Source organism: Oxyura jamaicensis, chromosome Z, assembly GCF_011077185.1.
Source record: "Oxyura jamaicensis isolate SHBP4307 breed ruddy duck chromosome Z, BPBGC_Ojam_1.0, whole genome shotgun sequence".
NCBI lineage: Eukaryota > Metazoa > Chordata > Aves > Anseriformes > Anatidae > Oxyura > Oxyura jamaicensis.
Genome location: NC_048926.1, coordinates 14,561,552 through 14,589,393, shown reverse-complemented (window position 1 = coordinate 14,589,393; position 27,842 = coordinate 14,561,552). Strand labels below are relative to the sequence as shown.

At 39.8% G+C, this 27,842-nt stretch overlaps 1 protein-coding gene across 2 annotated transcripts; it reads right to left on the bottom strand.

Moving 5' to 3' along the window:
- Window positions 1-2,895: 2,895 nt before the first annotated feature.
- Window positions 2,896-27,637, bottom strand: C7 (complement C7). 2 transcript variants are annotated; one of them, XM_035310235.1, is made up of 18 exons: window positions 27,421-27,637; window positions 27,043-27,098; window positions 26,251-26,326; window positions 25,148-25,289; window positions 24,323-24,464; window positions 23,368-23,506; window positions 22,300-22,434; window positions 21,089-21,332; window positions 19,877-19,990; window positions 19,059-19,225; window positions 17,837-18,065; window positions 17,066-17,237; window positions 16,598-16,685; window positions 15,130-15,262; window positions 14,287-14,478; window positions 11,165-11,261; window positions 5,931-6,115; window positions 2,896-4,232 (listed from the first exon to the last, which is right to left on the bottom strand). In XM_035310235.1, the coding sequence occupies exons 1-18, from the start codon at window positions 27,424-27,426 to the stop codon at window positions 4,048-4,050; spliced, it is 2,502 nt and encodes an 833-aa protein (XP_035166126.1). In that variant the 5' UTR covers window positions 27,427-27,637; the 3' UTR covers window positions 2,896-4,047. The 2 variants fall into 2 exon arrangements, with proteins under 2 accessions (XP_035166126.1, XP_035166125.1); XM_035310234.1 differs by having other exon boundaries at window positions 2,896-4,235; window positions 27,421-27,636.
- Window positions 27,638-27,842: the final 205 nt, after the last annotated feature.

Sequence of the window (27,842 nt, the reverse complement as noted above, 5' to 3'; positions counted from 1 at the left end):
GAGCTGGAGGATACCTATAGTTGCAAGGGGCAAGCTCTGGGAGCTGTGAGAAGCACTCTAGGGAAATACAGTCTCCAGTGAAAAAGCATTTTGCAAGTGGTAGCACTTATGTTTAGTGACACCATTATTAGTTTAGAAACAGCAGGTTGGTGGACATAACTTGCTTTCCTTTGGTTCATCTGCAGGTGCACATCCATGCCAAATCTTTCCATGCAGGCAGGCTGGAATATGAAGCGGAATTTGCAAGCCTCTCCAATATATTGTATAGAAAGGCAAAGTGATTGACATTCTTCAGATATCACTTTTCTTCTCCCAGATTAGAAACAGAAGAGCACATCAGAAGAGTGTTATTCTTTCCCTTTTTCTAAATACTTGTCTGTCCCGAAGGAAATACTCCATTTCCTGCTTGGAAATACACCTGCATGATGTTACAACAGCTGAGGTTAAAAAACAAATGTATTTTTCCCACTGAATTCCCTCCTCACGTTAAACCACCTACTCCTCTTATGCTTAATCTACCTCCAGGGCCACTATTGCTCTGTGCAGTCCCACCTCTGCTTCTGGGGCATTTTGTTCCTTCTCTGCCAGCTTCTCATTTTTCAGAATGGGAGCCTGTCACAAGGCCATTTGGGCAGTGGTCTGTCTACCAGTGTTGTCCCTTCAACAGTGTTTGAATCCTTTATCTACCTTTTAGCAATGTGTAACTGAAGGCTATAGCTCTCAAAGGTATTGGGTCTTTAATAGCTTTCATGAAAATGGACAGCTGGACAGAACAAGATCTCTCCTGTGTATTTCCCAAGGGAAAGGATGCAGTGCAGAACAGTTCTCATTCATCTGGGAACCTATGCAAAGAAATAAATTCCTAGAAGACTCCGATTTGATATTATTGCTGCTCAGGGGACTGGTTCTTTGCAATGAGGCTACCAAAGCTGATTTTCATGCTGCATGCTGGTTCTGTTTTTCAAATATCATCAGCTAGGAGGAAATTTTCAGTGTTATTGTTTAGTAAAAGTCCCTCTGCTGTCTTTGTACCTGTGGCTCTGCATCAGGCAAACATTTTTACTGAGCACCTTCTAACAATATCTTCCAAGTCACTGGCCTCAGACAGACCCATGAGTCTGACTCATCAGTACGGTAAGTTCACCTCACCTAAATCTTAGTTACATCTGCCACAGCACTGATGAGTCTCCCTACAGATTTCAGTCTCTCAACAGCTTCTTATAGGTGTTTTTTTCTTCGTTAAATAATATCTGCAAAAATTTGCCAGCTTGCTGGGAATTTTCTCTATCAGACCCTTCACATGATGTATGAAACTGTTGGTCCCTCTATGCATCCCTGGAGGAGCTCATGTCATTAATAACAGGGGTAGATATTTTCTCTGTTGCATGAACACTGACATCAAGATGTTCCCCCTTGGGATGTCTGTGCAATGTAGGTCTCATCGAATCTGGCCTCATAGACTGGGAAATGTGAGAGCAAGACAGAATGATGCTGCCAGCAGATAAGAGCCCAGGTCCCATAAAGGCCTGTTGACAGCCACTGAAGTTCCCTACAGCTCTCTATTTCTGCTCAGAGTCCAGCTACCCAAAGCTCGGGTGATCTACACCAGGCTCCTTCCAAGTGTCCTGGACACAGTGACAGGGCAAAGGCTTGCCCCAGAGAAGCATGTGGCCATTTAGTCTAGGTGTTAGCAATCTCTCTCGGGTAATTTTGCAAAGCGGGCTGCGTCCCTGCAGCCACTGTCCCCTCTTTACTTACTCTTCTCACCTGACACTAATTCATGTGACTCTGCTCTCTCAGCCAGAGAAAACATCCTGCAGCTACTTGTTAGTTTAATGCAGCGTCATGATGCTGAAGAGGGGAGCAGCATTGACTGGGGATGCTTCTGTACTGACAGGGCCGAAGTGTTGCCAGCAGATGTGCATGCACACCATGGGGATGAACAAACAAACAATTAGACAGATAGTCCTCCCAGACACTGGTCCTACATGAAATCAGTTTTCCTCTTTAAATAGTAATGTTTCTTTGAAGAAAACTTCTACCTACTTACCTTACTTTTTTTTTTTACTTTTTTTTTTTTTTTTTCTTTTTTTTAAGACTTTATGTCTGTTCTAGAATGCTGCAAGGTGTTCTCAGATTTTCAGGAGGGATGAAGTACTTTCTTGGCAAATACAAGACTGAAAGCAGAATGTGATGGAAATCTGGGGGAGAGGAGGTGGCAGAGTGTTGGGACTGGGTGATCTTTAAGGTCCCTTCCAACCCAAACCATTCTGTGATTGTATGATTCTCAAGATTTCTTGACACCCTATGCTGGTTTTCTACATTTTCTTTGAAGACATGAATCACCAAGTCACTTTTCAGTGCTCTCTATTCAGAATTTTCCAGATGATTTTCTCTTACCTCCAGCACGTACGGTGGCCATTGCCACCTAGTGGGCTCATTGTCAAATCACGTGGTATGCCTGCTGACCCAAGAAAAAGGCTAGAAACTGTGAAAAAGAAAGCTGGGACTAAACAGGGGGGCAAACATTCAGCATCTCCCCCCAAATCCTTCTCCTTCATATTCAGCAATTAATTCAGAGAAAATAACTGACTAACTTGGCTTTTATTCTACTTATTTTCATCTGTAAGCTGTCTGCAAAATTTATCATTTTGAAGGAAAAAAAAAAGAGTCATTAAGATCCAGAGAGCATAAAGGACAGGAGGTCCTCATGGTCACTGCTGTGGAAGCCTTGTCCTCCACCAAAACTGCCGTTGGGAGCAGAAGTCTCCACAGGAAAGCAGACCATTTTTGCTCTGGCTTAATTCTCATTACCACAGAAAGCAAGCTTTTATGATTCAGGGTAGGGTTTATGTGAGAAAGCTACAGGTACAAACATAAAAACTGAGAGAGATGTTTCATCTGGTAGGCATTTATTAATAGTAAGAAGTAAAATCTGTTAATTACAAAGCATAAAAGCTTCTTGGTGGTAGTACTGCACTGGCTTGATCATTTGCTATCTGGCCCTTAGTCATTATTTGCATCTGAGAATAGTCAGGAGGGGATCATACCGCCGGGGTGGGCACCTCAGCTTGCAAGGTACACCCTATGTGAGCCAAGAAGTCGTTGCCTCATTATGCTAGACAGCGTGCTTAGCTGTATAAGGAAAGAGTGTCAAAGACTCCTTATATTTAGGAACAATCTTACGAGATTGTCAAAGGTTATCTCCAGGGGAACTATGTACAGAGTGTCTCCCTTCTTGTGAGAATCCAATTCCCTTTGAGAAATTTGTGGAAAGCTGTGGTGGAAGACTTCCATGTGCAATGGTCTGTGAGCAAACGAGTTTGGGCACTAACGTAAATGTATGTGACATGCAATGCAGTTATCTGCGCTTACAAATGTAGCTCACAGTGATAGCTATGACAGTGTAAAATGGTGATTTTTCATGAAGTGTTTCTATGTACAAGAAGCTGAAAGCATAGGAATTCTCGTTACTTTAAGCTGACTTTACTGTTAATGCACATTGTTTTGACCTTTAAAAGCTTCAGGCTCAACGACAGGTTCAATGCTGTACATGCTTTTTGCTCAGCTGAATAAGGCACATTAGGAAGAAGTTACTTTATTAAAAGTGAGGAATCGTACATCTTGTTTTGTAAAGGCTATTCTTTTTCTGAGAATCTAAATATAATCAGTATATGCATATGTTTGCATGGCTTTCAGAAAAACGTATTTACAGTGTTAGACACTGTAATCCATCACTACTTTGGCAGTCGTAGTTCAAGAACATTTTTTAACTGTGACAGGAATGTGAAAGAAAACCCAACAGTGCTAAATCAGGGGCCTAAGCCAAAAGCCCTTGGGTCAGAAGTGGCAGTGAATGCAGCTCTGCCTGATGAAGAGCCTCAAGCCAGAGCCAACTGGAGCCAACACACATGGTCTCGTTGGCTGCAGTGAACTTCACGGCAGAGCTTAGATTTGATAGAGCAAGGTTTGAAGTATGTCCTGCCCAAAAGCTGACACATTTTTGACATATCCCACAGCAACACACAAAACAAACCACAACACATCTTATTTGCTCTGCACATTGCAGGGCCTTATGCTGACAAGGGTGACGGTCTCCCCGCGGCACCTGAGCCGCCCAGCCTCGCACTCAGTCATGGTCCGATGGGCAGCAGAGCCGCTCACTTCAGCACAGATCTGGATGCCTCCCTCTTCACACGGCGCGTCTTCGTCGCAAGCACAGCTGTTGGACTCTGCTGAGTAAAGAAAGAGAGGGAAAAGCACTCGGGATGGCATCCCACTCAACGGCAAACAGACCAAAACATTTCTAGCAAAACTGCAGAAGTAACAGAGATGTGTGGAGGGTGATTCTCCTAGCGAGAACTAACATTAGCTAGCATTCAGGTTCCATGGAAAAAGTAGAAGCACAAACAAGTGGTGCTGGCTGTCCTAGGAACCCAGTGCACCTACTGGGGATTCCTCTGCTCAAAAAGTCTGGTTGTGCTTGTGGGAAGAGCTTCACCAAGTGTCTAAGATCCTGCTCTCAAAGGTATCACTGATGTTTCTCCTTGAAATCTGCTAGCACCCGTTCATGTATCTACTGCTCCACGTTACAGGTAACACGTAACATGAGAGGTCGGTCCTTGGAAAGTAACAAACCGATCATGAACACACTTACAGCTTCTGTTTTTATTTACCTATAGGTAGTTTGCTGTGATCAAAGGATCTGCTCCTTGAAATAAATGTGTAGCTGTACTGGTGACAACAGCTAAACAACCAGATAAAAAGGTCTGAGATTTATTTGCCATAACTATGTCTTTGTTTTGGTGTTGTGTTTTTTTTTTTTTTCTGTTTGTCTCTTCTGAGGCTCCTGCCAATTTTGATTATCTTCTATTATTATTATTATTATTATTATTATTATTATTATTATTATTATTATTGCTATTGCTATTGCTATTATTGTCTGTTCAATGTTGGTAGACAAAGTAGACAAACTCCTATCAAGTGATCTACTTTATCGTCAAAATATGACAATAACTGTGCCTTCTATCTGAGGCACTTCTGAAAACCTAATTTAGTCCTTTATCTTCCCATTTCTGCCAACCCTCCATTAAATGCAGTGTAATGGAGGACACTCAGGGAAATTAGATCAGGGAATTTGAGAATTTCTACTAAAGAGATTGCAAAAGCCTGTGCCTATTTTCTCTGAGGGAATATTCCTTCACCTTTGTTCACAATATGAGAAACTGGAGATATACGGTGAAGTACAAACAATAGCAAGTGGCTTTTCTAGACAGTACAGAATGAGACTGTAGTCTTAAGCTGAAGAAAACAAGGAAACCTTGAAGAAAACAGTGAGACTGGTAGCCTTGAGCTACCACTACCAGAAGCAAAGGAGGTAAGGGATGAATGCTAAAAAAAAAAAAAAAAAAAAAAAAAAGGAGAAAAACAACTGAAGGAAGATTCCAGACTGACCTATGAAAGCCTTCTGCTCACTAAGGGTTGATAACATATTAAAAAATATACCCATCAAAATGGAAATGTGGGATTTGGTGATGTGTTGTTCTCCTCCTCCTTTCTCCCCTCCACCATGCTATAGAATTTAAAATTGGTTGGAGTCAGTGAAAAAAGTATGGCAAGGGTTTCACCCCAAACTTACTGAAGCACATCACATTGAGTAACTCACTCATGAGGGAGCAGGAATAAGCTTTTCCAATAGACAGCTAATTCCACTACAGCCTCCTGTAGGTTTTTCCTTGTCTTTCAGCCATATTTAGCAACCAAGCACTGGGCTGATGTTTCAAACCAGCTCAGCAGTTTGTGTGCGCCTGGTGCTGCTGGGAGGGTTGGAAATGCCATACCAGCACTGAGCTGCTGTAATGTGTAACTGGGGATAAAGATTTCATTTTGTTCATATAAACAATAGCACTTGCAATCATGAAAAATCTTACCATCACATCTTTCCCATGAATGGCATGATCCACATGATTTCTCAGTGGCTTGAGGAGTTTTGCAGTTGTCTGAGCTAGTAAGAGAATATTTTCTGCCCATGCACTCCAAAGCATACATCTTGCAAACAGTTAAAGGTATGTTTCTCTTCGTTCTTTGATCTGTGGCACAGATATCCAGGGAAGGACTGAAAACAAAAAGGACAGACAAAAACACATTTAAATGTGTTTTATCTTGGTATGTCTTAGAAAGAGCTGAGAGAATGGAAAGCATCCAGTGTCTGATTCTGTTTTCCCTATTCTCTGAGGTGCATCCTAAGACTGCAGAGATGAACTGGAGACTTAGATGCATGAATAATTCAGACTTTTTCCTTTTTCACAGGTTGCTGCATCTCAGCAGAGCCAGCACCTGTCCCCTCTGAGGACAGGGACATCTCTGGGTATTTTGCCATTAACCTCAGTGGCACTGAGGGAGAGACTTCTTATTTAAAAGAGTCCACAACTAATTTGTTCTCTAGTATGCATGCATACACACAAGTCCATGCAAACAAAGTATTTAGTTTACATATAATGATACATACTCACACACATAGATTAAATTATTCTGTAATTATTTCTCAATTATAAGAGATGAGAATATACTTAAAGACCTTTTCTTTACTCTCCTTTAAAACCTGAGATTTTACCAAATAAAATGTTGTGATCCAACATCAGAGACCAGAGTTATTGCTGGAAAAATGGATCCATATACACAGAAATTTTATGAGAAATATGCTCTATTTATCCAAGGAGTTTCCATGTTTGTTTCTTGAATGTCAGATATTGTGCTAATACCCACCAAAATTGGCTTGTAAAAGTGGTAATAACAATTCTTGGACAACCTTAGATAGTATTTGCTTCAGGTAAAATTCCAGGAAATTGTTATTATTTGCGTTTCATGCTGTAAGTGTAGGAGGGGGGAAAAAGCCCTTTCATTATTGCTGGTGTTTTTTGTTTGTTGGTTTGGTTTGGTTTGTTTGTTTGTTTTTTGTAATCTCAAAACCCAAGCTTCTCCAGTTGTTCTTAATTCACTCAGTGATATCTGTGTAGGGTGAACAAAGCCCTGCCTCCTCAGAGATGGCCTTCCCATTCTGTCCTGGCTGCATGGCACAGCCAGAGTTAAGGCACTGAACAGGATACCAGAGAGCAGAGATTCTCCTAGGAGATGAAGAGCTTTGGATGCAGACCCAAAGACCCCTCTCTCATTCAGCACAGCTCCTCTGAGCTCACAAACACTCCCACAAATTAAATACCTAACAGGTCAGTTCTGACGGTCAACCTCAGCAAAACAGGTGGTTTGGTGAGGATGAGAGGCTGATAATGGCAAATGGTAAATGGCCCTAACAAGCTCCACAAGGCTTCATGAAGGGGAGGGTAACAGGTCATGTGTAAGTGGCTCATCAGACAGGGGAAGAGGAATTCGGGAGAGGGAAGCTCCGGTAGGAAGTCCTCACTGCAACTTTGTTCAGCTGATGGTCAAGCATTGAGTTTTTTTGTTTTGTTTTGGTTTGTTTTTTTCCTCCATTTTTTATTTTTTCTTCTTCCTCATCTTTTTTTTTTTCTCCTTTCTTCTTCTTCTTTTTCTTCCCTTTCTTTTTTCCTTTTTCTTTGTTTCTTTTTTTTTTTTCTTTAGAACAATCCTTCTTAGAGAAGTGATTCTGAAATGCCTTTAAAGGTTGGATTTATGGAAAGCTTAAATTATCTGTAACATACTACATCTTTAAGATATTTAAAATTTAGTACAATTTATCATCTGATCCTGAGGACTTAGACTGTTGCATTTACCTGCAACTGAATATATCTTCAAATATTACTAACTGTATTATATTCCTTTAGAAGTTAGTGTCCTCACTTGCAGTGGGTCTCTTAACTGCGGTGCTTAGTCAAAATATGAGCTGCTGAATCCCTAATAAATTTTTATTGCCTGTATTTTCCTTACTGGTCTTCTGTTAACATAAGGAATAAGGTTAACTCTTATTCTGAGGCACAGCAAGAGGACAGACCAATGGATATGTAGCACCAAGCAGCTAATAAATGAGCTCATACATCTGTCTCTATTACATCATTTGCTTGCCTAGTAGCACAGCCTATGAGATAGCAGTGCACTGATTTATGATGTGAAAGTTATCTTTGCAGACAGAGGTATAGGACACTCTTGATTTTGAAATATCAGCTTAGATTTGGAAGAACATAGTGTGATTCAGGGGAAGCATCTAATCTGTAAAGTTATTTATCACATCTAAAATTGCTCAGAGGCCTTCTTTATTTGCCTTACAATGGTAAATCTCAATATCTGAGCCTTAAGGACAAGAGCTTGGTTACAAGGCAAGTTAATTTAGCTGAAAAGATAGGAGTCTGTTAATGTCTCTGCTTTGCACCACTTTAGGACATCCAGCAGAGGGGAGGGAGGCCAACTTAAGCAGCTGGTTGAACCCAAGAAGGTCTAATTGCTGTGGAAGTAATGCAGGGAATGTGTTTTCTGTTTTGTCTAGCTCTAGCTGTCTTGAGACTGGTGTACATTTTTGCTATGGCTGGGTCACCTGGGGAAAAGTCAGTGGAAATCGACATGTTCAGATGCCTAAGAAAAGGGATAGAGAATCTGTACTTATAAGAGTATTAAATATTTTGCACTCCTTGTTGAGAAAGGGTATTACAGGGGAACAAGAATAGCACAATGAAAATTATTAGAGACAAGGAAGGGTTCTTGTGCAAAGGGAATCTGAAAAATTCAATACCTTTTACCTGGAAAAAAAAAAAAAAAAAAAAAGGCTTGAGTAAGAACAAGCCTTTAATAAAGTACATATTATGGGAAATAAAATAGCTGCAAGTCAACAAATAATATCTCTCCTTTTCACCTGCTATGAGAGGCAGGCAAATTTCAGTGAAACTCAAAAGTGAGAAATTGAACTGGAAATTATTTTAATTTCTAGAAATTGTATACAAGATGATAATTTTTAATCTAACACAAGCTGAGAACCCCAAAGAGAGACATGTGTGCTTCACAAATAAATGTGCGTAAAAAGAGTATTGAAAAAGAGTATTGAAAAATTGTTGAATCTCATGCTTCAGTACAGAGATGGTCTTTAGCCTCCAAGTCCTCATCCGTACTGATAGGCTAACTGTGCTCTGACCCTTTCCTGGCCATAGGGCCAATTCATACAGAATAGAAGAGCTGGTGTCCATACTGTTAAGCTCACTGTCCACAAAAGGAGGAGACCGCATTAGATTGCATGTTAGGAATGGTCTCTGTGCCTCATAACTCCTGAGCTGTGCCTGTGAATTACCTGGGAGTTGGCACTTGCCAAAGCACTGCCAGGAACTGCTTTAGTAATTCAGCAGCTCCATTGCCCGGGATCGTTCCCTGGCTATAATTTGGGAAGATAGATGTCATCTCCATGCCATGAGGGATGACAGAGTCCTCACCAGCTTCTTGTGGGGTTCTTGTACCTAAAAGTCTCTGTTGCTGTTCTCTTGAAAACTGAAATTATGTAGGATGGATCTGAAGCCATGGTGCTTCTGCCTTCCCGTGTGAACTGTTCCCATCTCCTGAGCAGAGGCTGCTGCTGAGATCTGCCACCACAGCAGAACAAAACATGTTACCTGTGTGTTCTAGGAAGGACCAAGATCTACTTACATGCCTTAGTCCTACAGCATTAATAGGCTGGCAGATTGGTCTGCTTTGACAGACAATGATTTATCCTTCTATTATTAGATGTGTTATTTCAAGACAGTGAAAAGACGGCATCGGGTAACAAAAATGACTGCTATCTATCTTCCTGCCATTTTGAATGTAATTAAAAAAAATAGAAAGAGGAGGCAGTAGAATAATTTTAACTGAAGCCTAAATGCATAACTGTAATTAATTTAATTTCAAGGTAATTGTGACTCTACTCAAGGCCTTCCCTAGCATTGTGGACTCCCCTCAATTTCTATGCAACTAACTTAACTGCACCCATGAACCTGAAAGGGGGTTGTTGCCTCATTTTAGTCAGTATTGAGACAAAAAGGGTAGGACCTTGTTCATTAAATACCTAAATATTTTAAATATAGAAATAGACTCTTGACAGATTTATTAGAAACCTGGCACTTACTCAAGACAATGGCCTCAAATTCTAGGGTAGTGCCCAGTGGATCTATGAAACCTGAACAAAGCTGACCAATATTAATTTTGAGATGTTCAAATTGTGGCTTAGAATTAGAATCTAATTAGAATCTATAATCAGTTTAGAATCTGAACCCATTTTGGCTTAGAACCTGACTAACCATGCAGGGCACCCTTGAACTATGTGGCTGATGGAAAGTGACTGTACTCCAATGAGAAGTTCTGTAACCTTGAAATCTGGAGAGGACTTCAAAATTTCTTCCACCTGTTACGTGAGGATGCTATCTTGAATTTTCCAAACTGCTTAGCTCCTGCTGTGACATAAACTGGCCAGATGTCATGTCCAGGATTCAGTAGTGACTTCATAGGAAACTTTATCTGGTCTGTGAAAACCAACCCAAATGCTGGAGTGCTGAGCTCTTTGGCACATCTGGCCATCAGCACCAGCTGCTCTTAGGCCTCTTCTTGTTAGTCTTCTGTTTTGGTCCTGTTCCCTTAATACTTAGTGAAGAACTGAGAGAGTGATTCATTTCCATACCTTTGCCCTGCATTGTTTATTACCGAGTATAGGCTTTGATCAAATAGGAAACAATAAAGTCTGGTCTGCAAGTTATGAGGTCAGGAAAGGTAACATGACTGGTCTGTGCAAACTGCTGTGTAAATGGGAGATTAGATTATTGTGCCTTTCATAACACTCCTGTCTCTCAGCAGGGAAAAGAAATCTGCTGTATTTCACCAGCTTACTACTTTGATGGTTTATGTCCCAAGGGTCTCTGTTCTAAGTTTTCCTCCATCTTCTAAGTCTTCAAAATACCATCTTATCCTTTTCCATCTATTTCACAGATCAAGTGGAGCTGAAATTACCCCTTCACCTTTTGTCATCTAACCAAATTCCATCATCGCTAAAACCCAATGACAGCTCTGACAAGGCAGGTAAGTGATGAGCAGGACATTGATTGAGCTGTAAAGCAAACAAAGTATAATGCCTGCTTCTCATGAGTAAAGCTTTCCAATCTGTCATAGACTGAAACTTTAAGAAATTTAATTGGTCTGGAATAAAGTGAGAAAGCCATTGCCAAATTCAGCCTGAACTTACCCACACTCATAGGGCATTTTGCACACACATTGTGACTGCTGCACTTTCTCCCATGGCTGACATTTAGGCTCTGTCACTTCTGTTTTCACACTGGGTTCTGAAGTAGAAGAGCACAGACAATGCTGTTAAGGGTCAGGAAAAACAAGGGCTGTTAAAGGTCTACTCTGAAATTATCCTATCAGTTGAGCATAGAAGACACTGGATTATACAGCCGTGACATAAAGTCACATCTTGCGTGTTCATTAAAAGTATCTACTGCACAGAAGGAATTATAACTATTAAAAAGATACGACATGCTTTACAAACTCACTGAATGGTAATTTATCCATGGGTCAAGAGTCAGATAGAAGGAGACAGATATTATGTTCAAGCTTTAATATTCATCTCATTTCTGCACAGCTGTCTGTTTCTGCTAAACTTAGCAGTGCTGCCAACAGCTTTATCATTAGGTTTCAGAGTTTCTGGCTTCAGTACTGTCACCAGAAAAGCTATGGCTCCAAAGCCCTATGTAGAAATAGTTAGCCTTAAAATTGTTATGCACTGCTGGTAATGAAAACAGAAAGTTCCACCATGTAGTTCTTAATTTGCAATAACTTAAAAAACAAAAGCAGTAATGATTGGGGGGGGGGGGGGGGGATAGGGAGAAGGGAGTTGTACTGTACACATGTGCTGTTCTGTGACTGTTGAGTTTTATTCCAAGCTTTAAGATGAAACAGGTCTTTGCTGCACATTCCTCTAGCGACTTCTATAGCAAGTAATGGCATGACTCTGTTAAATCCGTACAGACACATTTTCAGAGAAAGGTTTATCCTGATTTGTATTTTAGATTAGGTGACTCTAGTTTTCTACTTTAACATTAAACTTTAATATCCCTGAACATTGTTGCTTTTATTTTTTTAAATAAATCTCTTGTAAGGATTAAGACTTACCAAGCAAAATAGACAAGCAGAAATTGCCAGAGAACTAAAAATAAAGCTGTAGTGTTTTGCAGTACAAATAGCAGACATAACCTGTTTGCCTGCAGAGGAAAAATTTCCATCAGAAATTACTTCCTTGTCTCCAAATCTGGGGCTCTTTGTTGTATAGTTGACTGTTACCAACACTATTACTGACTAAATACTCCCACCCACCTTATTTCAGTATGGTCAAATGTATGTGTGCCACCATGTCTGCACATACACAGATCATCTTAATTTTTGCCCTTTTTATCTCATATTCCTTGTTGTTCTAAAAGGTTAATTGTTATTCTAATCTAATTTTTTTAGATTCTAATTTCCTTCTTCTTTTTTTAATGTTGTACAAAGGTAATGCTCCCTTAAGCAAGGCATACGGTTTTCTAAGGATGGAAGCATTTGAAATTAATTGTTACTGAAATTTGAGTATGTGATATAACAAACAAACAAACAGAGTCATAAGGCTAAGCCTAACGTGTTGGGAATTGTCAACAGTGGTACTTTAGCTCCAGTACTTTTGTACTTCAGCAACAGTGAGCTGTGTTATGTACAGGTATATTACTCCTTCTGAAATCCTTATGCGTGGTGTGCATGTGGATGTGATATGGCAAAAGATGACTAGGACTGGGAATCAGCATCAGATGGGAATCAGCAGATGACTGAGACTGGGCTGCTGCCCTTTGTTGTCTAAGCCTGATTGTTACCTGCCTTTTGGCTCAGATCTGGCCGCTTTGGGCAGCAATTGGTTGAGAAGGAGAGAACAGACATGAAATGTTGGAGTTATGCTTAATCAGAACGGCTGGGGTTGGAAGCGACCTCTGAAGATGATCTCGTCCAACCCCCCTGCCAAGAAGTATCACTTAGAGCACGTTGTGCAGGATGGTATCCAGGTGGGTTTTGATTATCTGCAGAGAAGGAGATTCCACAAGCTCTCTGGGCAACTTGTTCTAGTGCTCTGTCACCCTCACAGTAAAGAAGTGCCCCCTCATATTCAGCCAGAACATCCTGTGCTTCAGATTGTGCTCATTGCCTCTCATCCTGTCAGTGGGCACAACTGAAAAGAAATTGGCTCCATCCTCTCAACACCCTCCCCTCAGATATTTATACACATTAATGAGGTCTCCCCTCAGTCTTCTCTTTGCCAGGCTAAACAGGCCCAGCTCTCTCAGACTGTCCTCATACAACAGGTGCTCCAGTCTTCTCATCATCTTTGTAGCCCTCCTCTGGACTTGTTCCAGTAGTTCTATGTCCCTTTTGTACTGGGGAGCCCAGAACTGGACACAGTACTCCAGGTGTGGCCTCACCAGGGCTGAGTAGAGGGGGAGGATCACCTCCCTTGACTAATCTACCTGGTAACAGCAGTGGCTGTTAGTTGCCTCCAAGCAAGGGTCTCAGCAGGGATGTGACAGCATCTGAGACCTTGGGAGAGGATGTAGCTGGCTTGAAGCGGCATGCTGCTTGGATGCCTCTGCATCACTGACCAGCATAACAGGACTGCAAAAGAGAAAGTCTTGTCTGCCCTCCACAGCTGGAAAAGATGAACTGAGACAAAGCTGCTTTATGCTATACACTGTTTCCCTCTCTGCCACACTGACTGCCAGTGACTGTTGACAGCTTTAACATCTGTTATCATGAACCAGAAAAGCCATTTCCTCCTTCCATCCAGTTCCTGGAGATTTACTTAATATCAGCTACGTGACCGTCAAGCAGGCAAAAGAAGCCATCGGGCCCCGTCCCTTCTCTGTCATGAGATGTTGTGGTGCACTGAACAGCTTCCAGATAGAGAAATAGTATGTCTAAGGTGCAGTTCGTGGGGTGGTGGCATTACACAACCTTGGTGGAAAGTGAAGTATATTTGGGTGGCAGAATAGGTGACATTTATCCCAGGTAATATCTTAAAATATTGTTGATGATAATGCTTGTTACAAGTATGAGTGGGAATCAAAAAGCCATATGGAAACCTCAGAAAAAAATGTCTTAAGGCTCCTCATCTTGTTTGAGGAGCCCACAGAAAGCATGCACTCATGTTTTCTGCACGTCCTGTGGGCAATAAAAATGCAATTTATCTGTCACTTTATCAGCTATAGTGCTATGTCACGTCTGTATTACCAGTAGTCTGTCCAGGAAAGTAAAATCCTGAGCTGCATTTGGAGGATCGCAATGGCTTACCTGTTTTTATGCACTGAATAGTTTTCATGTCAGGAGACCACTTGAGACTGGGTTCACACAGAATGGAGTGTGCTCCTTCTAATCGCATGCCTTCTATACAGGACAGAGTTATTTTCTCACCAATCTCATATGAAGGTTTCCATGGGTCTCCTTGCAAGCCATCCTCCAGGACAGGTAGGAGACAAGAAGTTTCTAAGGAATGAAGAATTTGAGATAGTCACAGTGAACCAGTGGGTTGCAGAAAGTGGTCACATCTTATCTTCTCCTTAGTTTCTTAACAAATTGAACAGTAAGCTTAGCTGATGTTCCTGTAGAAATATATTGATCATGTTAACTCAGGCTATCAACTCATCGTGCCAAGGATGGAGTGATAATATCTCCTACTGCAGGTCTGGCCCTAGCTCATACAGAGATTCTCTGTTCTTAGGATCCATGCTCCTACTAATGGTTCATACAAGTGAGTAACAACCTAGTAGAGATAGGCTGCAAGGTTATCTGAGAACTTTGTGGTTGCCCAGTACTGCCCACTGGACATTTTACCCGGTTTGCTTTAGAAATAGACAATACCAATTATTCTTGGATATAGCCACAGGATTGAATTAAGCAATAAAGGCTGTTCCCACAGAAAGTAAATCCTGGAGTAGAATTTAGAGTTCTTGTTTCACTTCCTTAAATCTTGACTGTATGGACGTTTCTATTTCAGTATAACAAAATGTGGCTTCAAGATAAAAGTCAACATAGACCCAGTTCTGTCTAAGGATCTGGGAAACACAGGTTGAAAGCAGACGTTCTGAGACATTTCACTGGAAGTAAGTTGTATTTCAAAATGGGAATCCAACATACCCTGGCAATATCTTTCTCCAACTTGCCACTCTAAATTACTGCCACACTTAGCAACAGGATCACCAACAAGAGAATATCCATGTCTGCAAGCGTAAACAATGCTTTTCCCAACAGGGTATGAGTTTTCAGCATTCTGGAAGAAAATAAATAGATTAAATATTATATATATAATCTAAGAATCACCAGCAGTGTTGAACTCCCTTTGATACTGGGATGCTGAGGACAGTGAGGAGGATTAATGTCACTTCACAGTGTACTGCTGAGAGTGTCTGGAACACTGTGGGCAGTGCTGGTTATTGATAGTCAGAAAATGTGACCAAAATGGAGGTGTTACCAAAGGATCAGCAGAATACAGAATACTCTGGTTACCTTAACTTAGCAAAGGGAGGGCTAGTGTCAAGGGTACCTGTGCCAGAGGTCTGGCAACGATGGAATGGTGCTCTCTTGACGGTCCATAAGTTGACTGCAAATATAGCTGTTATCAAACACTAGGGGAAGAACGTAAGCTCTTGAACAGCCATGCAAGAGGAATCAGTAAAGAGTATTAGCCTTGCTAATTCTTAGGATGGCATGTTATCTGCTCTCTAAAGGTCAATACAATATGGTCACGCAGAAGAACTGAACTTAAAGACACACGTTTTTTGTCATTTTATATGACCTTCTGCTCTAAGGAGAAATCTTATGAAAAATTGAGACTACACCTAAAAGCGCAGGGTTTTATCTTTAGTTTTTGAACCAAAAATATTCATATGGAAGGAAACTATCAATTACAGAAAAAATGACTAGCAAAAGAGATAACACACAGTTTTGGACCTTGCCTCAGTTTGCAGTTGTACAGTGACAACTGATGGATTTGTAACTAATCCTATCTATTTACTGAGGAGAAATAGAGAAGATATAATTTATACCTTGATGAATTTTGTTTCCCTAGTTAAGTAGGCCCAACTTAGTCAGCCCAAATACCTGCCAGATCACAGTTTCAACAAAGAATAAAAAAATTCAGTGGTGATTCACAGGATACAAACTAAAGATTGCTAAAATCTGTTTATAATTTTGCTAGGGATTTGCTGGATGACCTTGGACAGTTTACTCTCTGTGCTGCTTTTTCTCCAGTTTTGTGTACTTTAATATGTAATTTATGTAGCACATTTTATTTTTAACGCGTATAGGACAAGTAGATTTTTTTTTATTTTTATTTTTTTTCCTGTAAGCAGAAAGAAAAGGAATCCAGAAAAAAATCCAAATCCATAAAAGCAAAGATTTTGTTCTCACTTTTTGGTTTCTTCTATTCTTAATACAAAATCATGTAAAAGTCAGCCAGGGAGCAATGCTGAGAAGGCTGCTATACAGTAGCTCCGATATAAAGCCTAACAAGATAAATACAGGTCTACAAACAAATCTCTATATTAAATGCAGTTGAGACACTGCTGATAGGAATAGGACAAATAGAGTAAGAAAAATAGCTTACTTGAATAAATCCATTTTCCAAGAGAGGAGGAGGTGAACAGAATTCTGTTGGAGTTATGGATGTATCAAAACAGTGTGGTTCAATAAAGCTATAAAGAAAACAAAAATACAATTAAGTTTAATTTAGTCTCTCTTCCTCCCAAAATACTACACTTCCCAAAGAAGCCCATTTTCAAGACTATTATATGTGCCATTTACATCACAATTATATTTAAATCAGGCACTGCTAAGCTATCTGAGAGAGTACTAAACAGAAAGGTGCCAAGTTTACTGTTTTTTTACCCCATTTTAAAGTCTTACTTTGTATCATAATCAGAGCTTCTAAATTTCATTTTGTTTCAACTGAAATGTGAAAGCTCAACAAGGGCCCTTGAATTCAAATCCCTAAATTCAACAGCTTATGTGCTCTTTTGGATTACTTTAAAAATTCTTCCTGTATTCATGCTCCGACTATTCCTTTTCTGCCTACCGCAAATGCTGCAACTCTTCATCTTCACAGGGTCTGCTTTCATGGTGCTCTCCTATGCAGGCCTTCCCTCCACCTCTTGGGGAGGGGTTGTTGCAAGTTCGACTCCTTGATCTCCTTTCCCCTGAACAAGAGCTCCAGGAAGACCAGCAGCTCCAGTGTCCATCAACAACACCTATGTTACATTTGAGAATATTTGAATATTTCACATTAACCACGCTGTAGGATTGTTGTCCTTAAATAAAATAATAATAATAATAATAATAATAAAAACCTGCCACCTACTTTTCAAAGCTAATGATGAACTAAAATGTAACCATACAGAGAGGTCCAGTTTGCAAATAATTTATCCCAAATTCACCTTTTACTTAAGAATAATTCCATGGAGTCTATATGACTTACCCATCTAAGGAAACACAGAAGTAACTACCAGCTACAACTAAGTAAAAATCAAAGAACAAAAATATCAATACCCAGTCATTTAGTGTGTATATATTTACATATATATTTGTTGAAGGTTGCCTTATGAGTTGTTAATATTGTCCACTGTATTTAACAACAATAACACAAAGGGTTCTTTGTGAAGTACTGCTTGGACGTAATAAACAGGACTCAGACTCAACAAGAAGACTATCCCTGTGCTGTGTATTGGGACGCAGCCACTGCCCAACATCAGCCACTTGTTCGGTTTATGCAGCTGGACAAACTGACTCCAGAAGCAGAAGAGCACACACATGCCCCTTCTGAACTCACACAAGGTTAATGAGTGCTGACCTGGCTGATCTTGCACAAGAGTTCCCATCTCACAAGCTGCTCCAAAGGTGTAAGGTTTGCAGTAACACACGCACTGAGTTCCATCCACAGCCGCCTCACCCCCATTCTGGCATGGCCGACACTTGCAGGGATCATTTTCAGCCATATATTCTTCAATGGCTTGTTTTAGGTAATGCTTTTTGACGGAGGAGCAGGACACTTCCTTTACCAGCTCGTATAATGGTGTTAGCTACATACAGTAGAGAAGCATTTATATTAAGTAGTTATACCGGGAATATGTGTTCATAAACATGCTTTTCATGTGAGATAATTTGTGGTGTACGTTCCTGCAGATGGGGCTTGAAAGATGCTCTAATTTCCTAACTAACTGGCTGAATTCTTATGTAAATATTTAATATTAGCTTTTTTTCTGGAAAGTCGGATTTGCTTAACAGCATCCCTTTTAAAGCTAATGCTTTGACATGTTTAAAAATATTTGAGATATGAGACTACAGCTGAGATAAATGTGTGTCTTAACACAGACCACCAATGTACAATAACACTAATCCTCACTGAAGCAATTTTCAGTATAAAAAGCTAGAGATCGTAATTTCATTGACCAGTGATTAAAGGCAGCAATAACAAAAAACATTTTTCCATTTCTATTGCATGTTTTATGATATTCTGTGTTTCTACATTTCATTGAAAACTACTTGACAGTTCTTTTGGTTTTATAACATTCTTCAGTTTTTGGACAGCTTGCAAAAGGGACTTAAACAAGGTAGTGGTGAATATGATCATGGCCACCTTTAAATGTCTGGCTCAGAGAATACCCAGTATGCCAAACTTCTGCATGCAGAGAAAAGGGGGAGAGATAAAAAGCATAGAGAGAAATTGGCATGCTGAGTGGAAGCCACACAGACCTTCCAATATACATTTCAGAAAAGGGACTTTCTCCAGTGTTAGGATAACCCTCTATTCTTAAGCAGAACTCCACTAAAGTCACTTAAGATCTGTAAAATTGTTTGTATTAACTTGCCAAGGGCTAGATTTATGATTCAGCTGATCACTTTATATTAGCTTCATGAATTTTTGTACTGTGAATTTGTCTTTATTATATAAAGTGATCTGAATACAAAATGATTGCAGACTACAGCCTGACTAATCACCAGATATAGCTTAATCATTTCTCCCCTTGAGGTAATCCCATCTGCTCATCTCTGCTCCAGCAAAATATCCTTACCTTTTGTTTAATTACTTTGGGATAGTCTGTCACTGATCTGGCCCAAAAGGAATATTTCTCACTGTTCCCAGCAGGATTATCCAGTTCTAGAAAACTAAGGCCAGCAATGGCACTTGCACTTCCTCCTTCTACATAGGGGTCTCCTTTAATTTTATTGCTGCTGCTTCCTGGAGGTTGGGATGAGAAACATAGAAAATACCAGCATTGCTATATTCACACATGGAAATAGAAACAATACACACAAAATATGTATTAAAAGTAGTGAAAGGACACATCATTGCAGATGAAACATCTGTGCCTGGATCAAGTGCTCCTACATGGATAATATACCCAAGGGGTACCTGTTTTTCCACGTGTCCAGAAAGTAATCACTACTGGGAAAGCATTAGCTATATATGATGGGAGCTAGGGAGCTTTTCAATATTGGCATTGGTGTCTGGGTTCAACTTCTTAGAATCGTAGATACATAGAATGGTAGTATCACAGAATGGTTTGGGTTGGAAGAGACCTTAAATATCATTGAGTTCCAACCCCTGCCATGGGCAGGGGCACCTCCCACCAGACCAGGTTGCCCAAGGCCCCATCCAGCCTGGCCTTGAGCACTTCCAGGGATGGGGAATCCACAGTTTCTTTGAGTGACTTGTTCTAGTGTCTCACCACCCTCACAGTAAAGAATGTATTCCTAATATTTAATCTAAATCTACCCTAAGATACAGTTCAACAAAGCTATCAATGCCTGCTCCTCATTTTGACATTTGTTTTGAAGGACGTTGAAGCTCTAGACATGACAACTATATAAGTCACTGTTGAGCATTTACCTGAAGAAGTCCGTAGCAGTTCATCCAGCTTGGAGCACTCTGTTTTCTTCTTCTTCACAAAGAATATATTCCAGCCTGATGAAGTGCACTGGTACATGTCTGTTGTGCTCAGAGCTGCAGATCATAGAATCATAAAATCATTAAGGTTGGAAAGACGTTCAAGATCATCTGGTCCAACCATCCCCCTGCCACCAATGTCATCACTAAACCGTGTCCCTAAGCACCACGTACAACTTTTCCTTAAACACCCCCAGGGACGGTGACTCCACCACCTCCCTGGGCAACCTGTTCCAATGCCCGACTGCTCTTTCTGAGAAGGAATATCTCCTAATTTCCAGCCTGAACCACCTCTGGCACAACTCGAGGCCATACCCTCTGGTCCTATCACTAGTTACCTGTGAGAAGAGGATGACCCCTAGCTCCCCACACCTTCCTTTCAGGTAGTTGTAGAGAGCAATAAGGTCTCCCTGAGCCTCCTCTTCTCCAGACTAAACAACCCCAGTTCCCTCAGCTGCTCCTCACAGGACTTGTGGTCCAGGCCCTTCACCAGCTTCATAGTCCTTCTCTGGACATGTTAGTCCATCCATTTAATATCCATTAACAATATTGCACATGGAAAGTATTTTGGGTACATTTCTGATTTTCATGTTGACTACGAATGTTGTTTAGAAAGAAAAAAGTTTGAAGGTAGGCAAAAAGCAGGTCCTGTGAGACGGTCTATGTGTTGCTAAAGCCTATATGCATGGAGGTTGGTGGATGGAAGGTGTACTTGGAAAAAGCTTATTGCTTCTTTCATTCTTTTTCTTAGCAATCCCTAATCCTACAGCACTGCTCTCCACTGAGTACAATCATACATGTCACTCTAGCATTTGCTCTGTTTGTAATTTATTCCACTTTATGCAGTTTTACCCAATCTCTACCTCTAAGTAACTTTTAGGCTTTAACATTACTTGAAATTCAGATTGGCACTAGGTTTGTGAGGTCCTGAACCAAGTAGCAAATCTTTACTACCCAGAGCGCTGCAGGCCACAGATGCAGATCTGTAACTAAACATTGTAGTTTGACCACTTTTAGCAATCTTTCTTTTGCCTGTGAGGAGAATGTGGTGACAAGTAGAATTATTTTACTAGAGTTTAGATATTAGCTGGAAGAACATGCAAAGAAATTTTTATTCTTGTTTGTTCAGTTTGTTTCTGATAACAAATACTTTACCTTCCGCTTTCATTTTGTCAGTATCCATATAAAATATAAGTTTATAATGTCCTCCTAAAGATCCAGACTGTAAGAAATGAGTCCCAAAATACTCAATAAATCTTCGGTAGGCATTGTAATCGTAGACAACTGGAAGGTTGGCAAGTTCCTTCCAGAATGGCTCCGCAAGAGTGAGAAAGTCTGGGCGGTTGTTAATAAACTGAGCAACTTCCACACTGTTCTCAATAACCATCAGCTGCCTACTCTGGGGGAAGGAAAAGAAATCAGTCATGCTCCATTTCACTAACGGGATGGTTTCTAGCAGCCAGATGATGTGCACGTGATATTGGCTGCTAACCAAAGCTACTCAGCTTGACAGAGTTGTTGAAAGCAAATTGGAGGCTCCAGAGGAGTGTTCTTTGAACCCTGTTTTTGTCTAGAGGAGCCCTTCTCACAAGGGCCTGTAGCCGTTTTGAGGATGCTGCTGAATTATAAAATCCTGTATGCCTACACTCAGACTCTCACAGTTGCTTTTGAATTTTTTACACTAAGTCTCAAAATACTTCATTGCTATTGCAGTAAAGCAAGCTCGTTCTCTGTCAGCTTGGATACCATAAAATTTATGTATTTGTTGCTTGAGTTTATTTCCTGTAGGATAGAGGTTATACTTCTTAATGGAGAGTCAGTTGGAAATTATTTATCTAATGCTTCTTTTTAAGTAGGTCAAAGGCATAAATGCTGTGATTCCTGGCTGCTTAAGACACTAGATTTCTCTCTTAATGGAGTTCTACTAGTGGAATTATAATGGTATTATAAAATAACTTAGTTTTAATCACAGAATTACTTATTTTTGTCACTCCAAGATACTGACAAAGGTAGTAGAAAAAAGGTGCAGTAAACTGTTAGAAGAAAATGGAAAAAAGTTAATTATGACAGGGAGATGATGTTTTTCTCTTTCAAATAGGGAGGTAAACAGCTAGTAAATAAATAAGTAACTACTAAGAAGGTAAAATGGAGAAATAAAAAACAGCAGCCAACCCATCTTATTTGGCAACCAAACCAGTGATTTCTTTGTAAAGATTATATGTTGTTGTTTTTTTTTTTCTGTCATGCACTTTGTGCCAAAAATATCTGGATGGAATAAATATGTGCATCTCACTAGGAAAGTGCCTGGGAAAAGTGATGAAAACTTTTATGCAAAATACTAAGCTATTGTGAAAACATATACATACCTTTTGCCTGTTGTCATTACTTTTACTGTCTCTATGAGAGTGTCCACTGTTTGATGTTTCATGCCTTGATACGTGCTTCATATAAGACCAACTACTGTTGAAAAACTCATAACTGAAATCATTCTGAATTTTAACCTAGAAGATTGAAAATAGAATTCTGTAAAAAGAGCTTCATGAAAAACTTCATGTTAAAAATGATAACTTACAGAACAGAGTGAGCCCTTCCTGAAGAAAAAAAAAAAAAAAAAAAAAAAAAAAGAGGTGTTTTTCAGGTTGAATCCATTTCAGATTTCACAGAAAGTAGTGAAATCTATTGGAAAGAACATTACTTATATATATAGACATATATATATATATAAAACATACCTATGCTACAAAATAAAGTACTTTGAGGATTGCTTGGCATGCTTTTGATAAGGGGGAGACAAACCAAATCTCTGAGACAATGACTTGATGGAGATCTATGGAAGATCTCCATGAAACATTTCAAAGCTAGGTGCCCATCACATTTCTTAGGTTGATTCAGACCAATACTTATTCTAAGGAGATGGCTTTACATTCAGTCTAACTGTGAGAGAATTAGAAATCACATCCAAGAAATTACTTTTTTTTCTTTCAATTTTAGCAAGATATAAATCAGTCTCTCAAAATAATAAGCTTAGGTAAACACCTTTACAATAATTATACCTTCTAATTTATTTATTTTAGCTTTTAGTATACCAGATTCTCTCAAAATGAGCTGACACAACTTTCACAGAGCATGTGGTGACATATGGCCCTAAACATTACAGTGGCACTGACACTTTTTGCTATTGGCAGTGGTGTTTGTTTGATGCAACTCCAGCCAGCTGACAGCTGTGTAGAGTGCCACACGATCCTTCCCTTTGCCTTTAATTTTGTGAGAGATGAAGAGCAGCCACAGTTATGAGAGTCTCTATAGAGAGGGAATAGGCATCACTCAGAGTTGTTTAGGGAAGCCTACCTGCCAAGATACCCTACAAGCTTTGCATCATTCTCTGACTTATAATCATTACTTTAGATACAAATGTGTGCTTAATGGAAACATACCTGGAAAGTATATGCAAGAACGCTTTCACTCAGCCTGTAGTATTCTCTCCTGTCATTGCTGAAGACCTTTCTGCATTGTCCTCCAAAGTTTTTTGTATGAATGACTCTTCCCCTAGTCTCTCCAGTAATGGCATCAAAGCTTTGAGAGGAAAAACATGAAAGATCATGAAGACAGAGAGGTAGCAAATCATTGTACAGGAGTTAGAAATTACCAAGCCATTGGTATATATTGAATGCTATATCTGCAGTTAAGATTGAAAACTTATTTATCTACAAAAAGGGGTTATCAGTGGAATGACCCCTTTAATCTGAAGAACTGCAATGTGCATAACATATTAGAATACGGAAAACAAAATGTTCTCGGTTTGTCAACACAAAAAAACACATATCAGTATCTGTTAGCATTAAGACATTCACACCTAACACAAGTGATTTTATTACATTTTTTCCAGCAATTAATACAAAACTGAAAAAACTGGACATGCATTCCAAAATCTTTTTGTATCACATCTGAATTATATCACATTCCAAGTGATATGATAAAGAAACTTGAGATAATTATTTTTCTAGGCTGCAGATGGGATGAATGAGTAGAAATCCATATGGATCCACAGTACCAAATGCAAGAGCAATATGCAGAAAGAATGGGTATTGTTGGCTAATTTTCTTCCATGGTGATATGTGCTATTGGTTTATGCTTTGTTTCATATCTTAGAAGATGTGTGTTTAAATAGTGGGATAGAAAGCTTTATTCTGTGTTTCACATCAAAGGGCAGGAACATGCCAGCCACACTGAACCACTAGTATGGTGGAATTAGCTGTACTGCACACTTTTGCATATTGGATGCTTTACCATGGGACCAGGAAGTCTATCCATACAGCCAGAGCTTGTAAATACAACAAAAACTTGAATGCATTTGGCAATGTTACCACTGAGCTCTGCACAGAACATTACCCTGTTCCTGTAAGCTCTGCATTTGGAGGTGTTTTGTCAATATCACATATAGTCGTCTTCTCTTCACATCGATCTTCATCAGTGCCATCTTCTTCACAATCCTGATCTCCATTGCACACAAGAGATCTGCTAATGCACTGACCTAAATGAAAACAAAAATGCATGGGGAAAGGAGGAATGTTTGTTCATTTAAAATAAATCATCTAAAATCAAAGCAAAAAAAACAGTTATCTACAATGCTAGCTTGTTCACTCACACAGTGAACAGTCTGTGCCCAGAAGGGCTTGTGAAACAGCAGTAAATGTAGACATAAAGAAATAGTGCATAATTACCCTTGAGGGATCACATGTGATTAACTTTGATTATCTCTCTTATAGCACCAAAGCATCATATTCCTCTGTGATAAATGTCTACCTAGTGAGGTAATTTTGTTGTTGTTTTTGTTGTTTTGTGTGTGCAAAAGTGACATAAGTTGTTTGGATTCTAGCACTGTTTTAGAGTCCCTCAGTTTCCAGGACCCAGGTAGTTTCCAAGATGTTTGGATATAATCTAGAACAGCTTTGAACAATCTTATCTAAGGTTGTATTCCTTAATTACCTTCTCATAATAATAATAATAATAAGAATGTACTCTGGGGCAGAGCAGTAAGCTGAAAATTAAAAACACGCACATCTATGGCCAAAAAAAAAGGAAAATCCTTGCTGAATCAAATTTATCTGTAGGTCGAGGGTTTTCAGATGGTATTGCCCATTTATAAATGTAAAAGACGACAAGGTTATCTTCTTAAATTTAAGGACCAGAAAATCATGAAAAAGATCTTAGTACCTGAAAAGCACCTGAACCGATCACCACAGCCATCCTCTGTTGGGCATCCCCTTGTGGGGGTGCAGGGTCTTATTTCAAAAGCATCGCCAGAGCAGGGGTTTCCCCCATACTGCCCATAAACTGCTACTGTCCGTCTCCGAATCTGAATGAAAATCAAGGGAGATCTTAGAAAATCTAAATGCGAAGAAGAAATAATTTACTAGTGTCAAGACAATGCTTCTGCTCTACTGCTGAAAGTTAATGAGGCATTCACTATTTTTTTTCTAAGAATAACCACAGTTTGTATTACCACAATATGGTAATTAACTCACAGGTTAGTGGTCCAAATTCACAACCTTAAGGTCTTTAGACATAAACTCAGCTGGTTTATTCAACAATCTAATATGTAACTGAAACAAAGAGGAAGCTGCTGACAAATTTCTGTTTTTTATTTTACATTTTTAATAGGACCACTCATGCCTGATATAAATTTTCTTAAGCTCTTAAAAGTGATAATATAATTAAGGAAGATGATAAAACATAATATCAACTGGGCTACTTTTTGCTTCTAAAAAGAATAAGTACAGTATCATGGCACATTTTTAATTTTGACCAATCCCTCCCTAACTGATGCAACATCAAAGTAAATGAGAAAGAAAATCAAAGGCAAAAGTGTCTTGCACATCAGTAGAGTTCCACTGTAAAAATCATCAACTTGTTTTTCATTGAGGACAATATTTTGTAACAAAGTTTTCTTCCTTTGAGATATGACTTCTCTGATGAAAAATGAGTGGAAGTGGTACAAACCAGCATTAGCTGAGGAAAGTCTTAGTTTACTGGACGGTTCAGCTGAGCTTTTTGGAGCTATCACCAAAATAAAAACAGTGCAAGTTGTTTTACAATATGAATATCATAGCTTTGAAAGAGAACATAGAGGGGACAGACTGGAGGATTTCCCTTCTCTAGTGCCCAGCAACTTTTTTTGTTCTTCTGGGAAGAGTTATTTCAGGTGCTTTTGTTTGATATTTGATTTCGGTTTAAAGATTTAGCGGGGGTAGTGTAGTGTAGGGGAGGAAGCATATGCTTGCGAGATCATGCATACATAAAGGTGCGGCCATCTGTACCTGTTTGTGAGTACAGCCATCACACTCGGACCAAGGGCCAAAAGAATTCCAGCGGCAATGGACTGGATAGGAAGGGCTGCTCCAGTAGGTTGTTTTTGTTTTGTTTTGTTTTGTTTTTCAGTATAGAAGCAAAACAGGGAGATTGTCAGTGATTTCCATTCATAAGCATTAGTGCAAAACTTTCCAAAACAGCAAAGCAGACCTTCAACGTAAATTACAGGCATCAGGCTCCCTCTAAAAACCACTGGGATTTGCTTTTAATGTGCAAGAACAAAATCACTTCCCACCTGGACTTGCTGGTCAGTGAAGAACCAAAAAGACCAGGCATGTTCACCTGGCCTGACAGTCAGTAGAGACTCTGTGAATCCATGTGGACACCTTCAGAGATGAGCTCCACATTGCAAAGCAGAGAGGGTCCAGACCACATCTGGAGATGGCCAGGCAGCAATCAGGGGCTGTGTATGCCATGGGATGTAAATGAATTTCCCAGGCAGCTCTCAAAAAATTGGGGTGCAACCTCCCCCTGGAATGAGGGCTGGCTTGGGGCAACCTGCACTCTTTTGCAGGCTCATGCCACTGCTGTGCATGCTGTTCCTCCACTGGACAGGGGCAAGGAACAACATAATTCTGCACTCTTATCATCACTGATGGCATGGGCAGTGCTGACGCCAAACAGTGTCTTCTCTCCCAGGAAAAACATCTGAAAATCCCTTTAAGCCCTGTCCCAAGACATGCACTGTCTGTTAAATTATCCATGCCTAGTGTTCAGTAATTTTCTAAAGAAATATTCACCTGGAAAAAATAGGAAAGAAGCCTGTAACTTCCAGCAACACAAAAATCCCCAGCACCTGAAAAGAAAAGAGGAGGAAAAGCAGACTAAACTTACTGCTTTATTTGTTTGTTTGTTTGTTTGTTTCTGCTTTTCGTAGCTCATACAGCTATTCAAACTTTCTGCAATCTTTACGCTACTCAGGCTAAAGGAAAAAAAAGGAGATTGGTGCACTGACTTTCCTCATCTCTGTAGTGCAAGGTATTGTTTTTCAGTTTTCTTCTTTCTTGCAGTTCTGCCCAATTACATTTTCAGCCAAGTATTTCTACATATAAATTAATATTTCATTGCATTTGCCATATTCACTTCATCAGTACAAATTAAGTAAGCAATCGCCTTACCTTCATGTTAGATGAAATACTCAGACATCCACCAATTACCAGGGAAAATGCACTTCCACTCAATTCAGCAGCTGAAGGAGTCAGTCAGTCTGCCTGCTACTGTATGTCTCTTCTCACTCTGCCTTTCTATTCAGCTTTTCTTTTCTCCAAAAGGCTGAACACTGCTGAGGAATTTTTATCTTGACCCAGCTAGTGCTCTCCAGGGACACAGCCAGCTTTTGGAGCTGCTCAGTGTTTTTAAAACATAAATCAAGGCTTGGCTAGACTGAATGGGCCTGGCACAAAGTTGTGAGGAGCACTTACTGGAAGAACATCTTTTCCTTGTATTCTCTGTCACTGCTTCTTTCCTCTGAACAAGACTTTTCAGAGATCCCAGGCCAATCTTGGTGTCACATACTCTGGACCACAGCTGTGTTCCTATC

Excerpts from the sequence above, each read along its gene's own strand:
- C7 (XM_035310234.1), bottom strand. Across the intron at positions 19,991-21,088 it reads TGACAAAATGAAAGCGGAAG|CTCTGAGCACAACAGACATG; the intron begins GTAAAGTATTTG and ends TATGATCTGCAG. Across the intron at positions 17,238-17,836 it reads TCTTGTGCAAGATCAGCCAG|GTGTTGTTGATGGACACTGG; the intron begins GTCAGCACTCAT and ends AATGTAACATAG.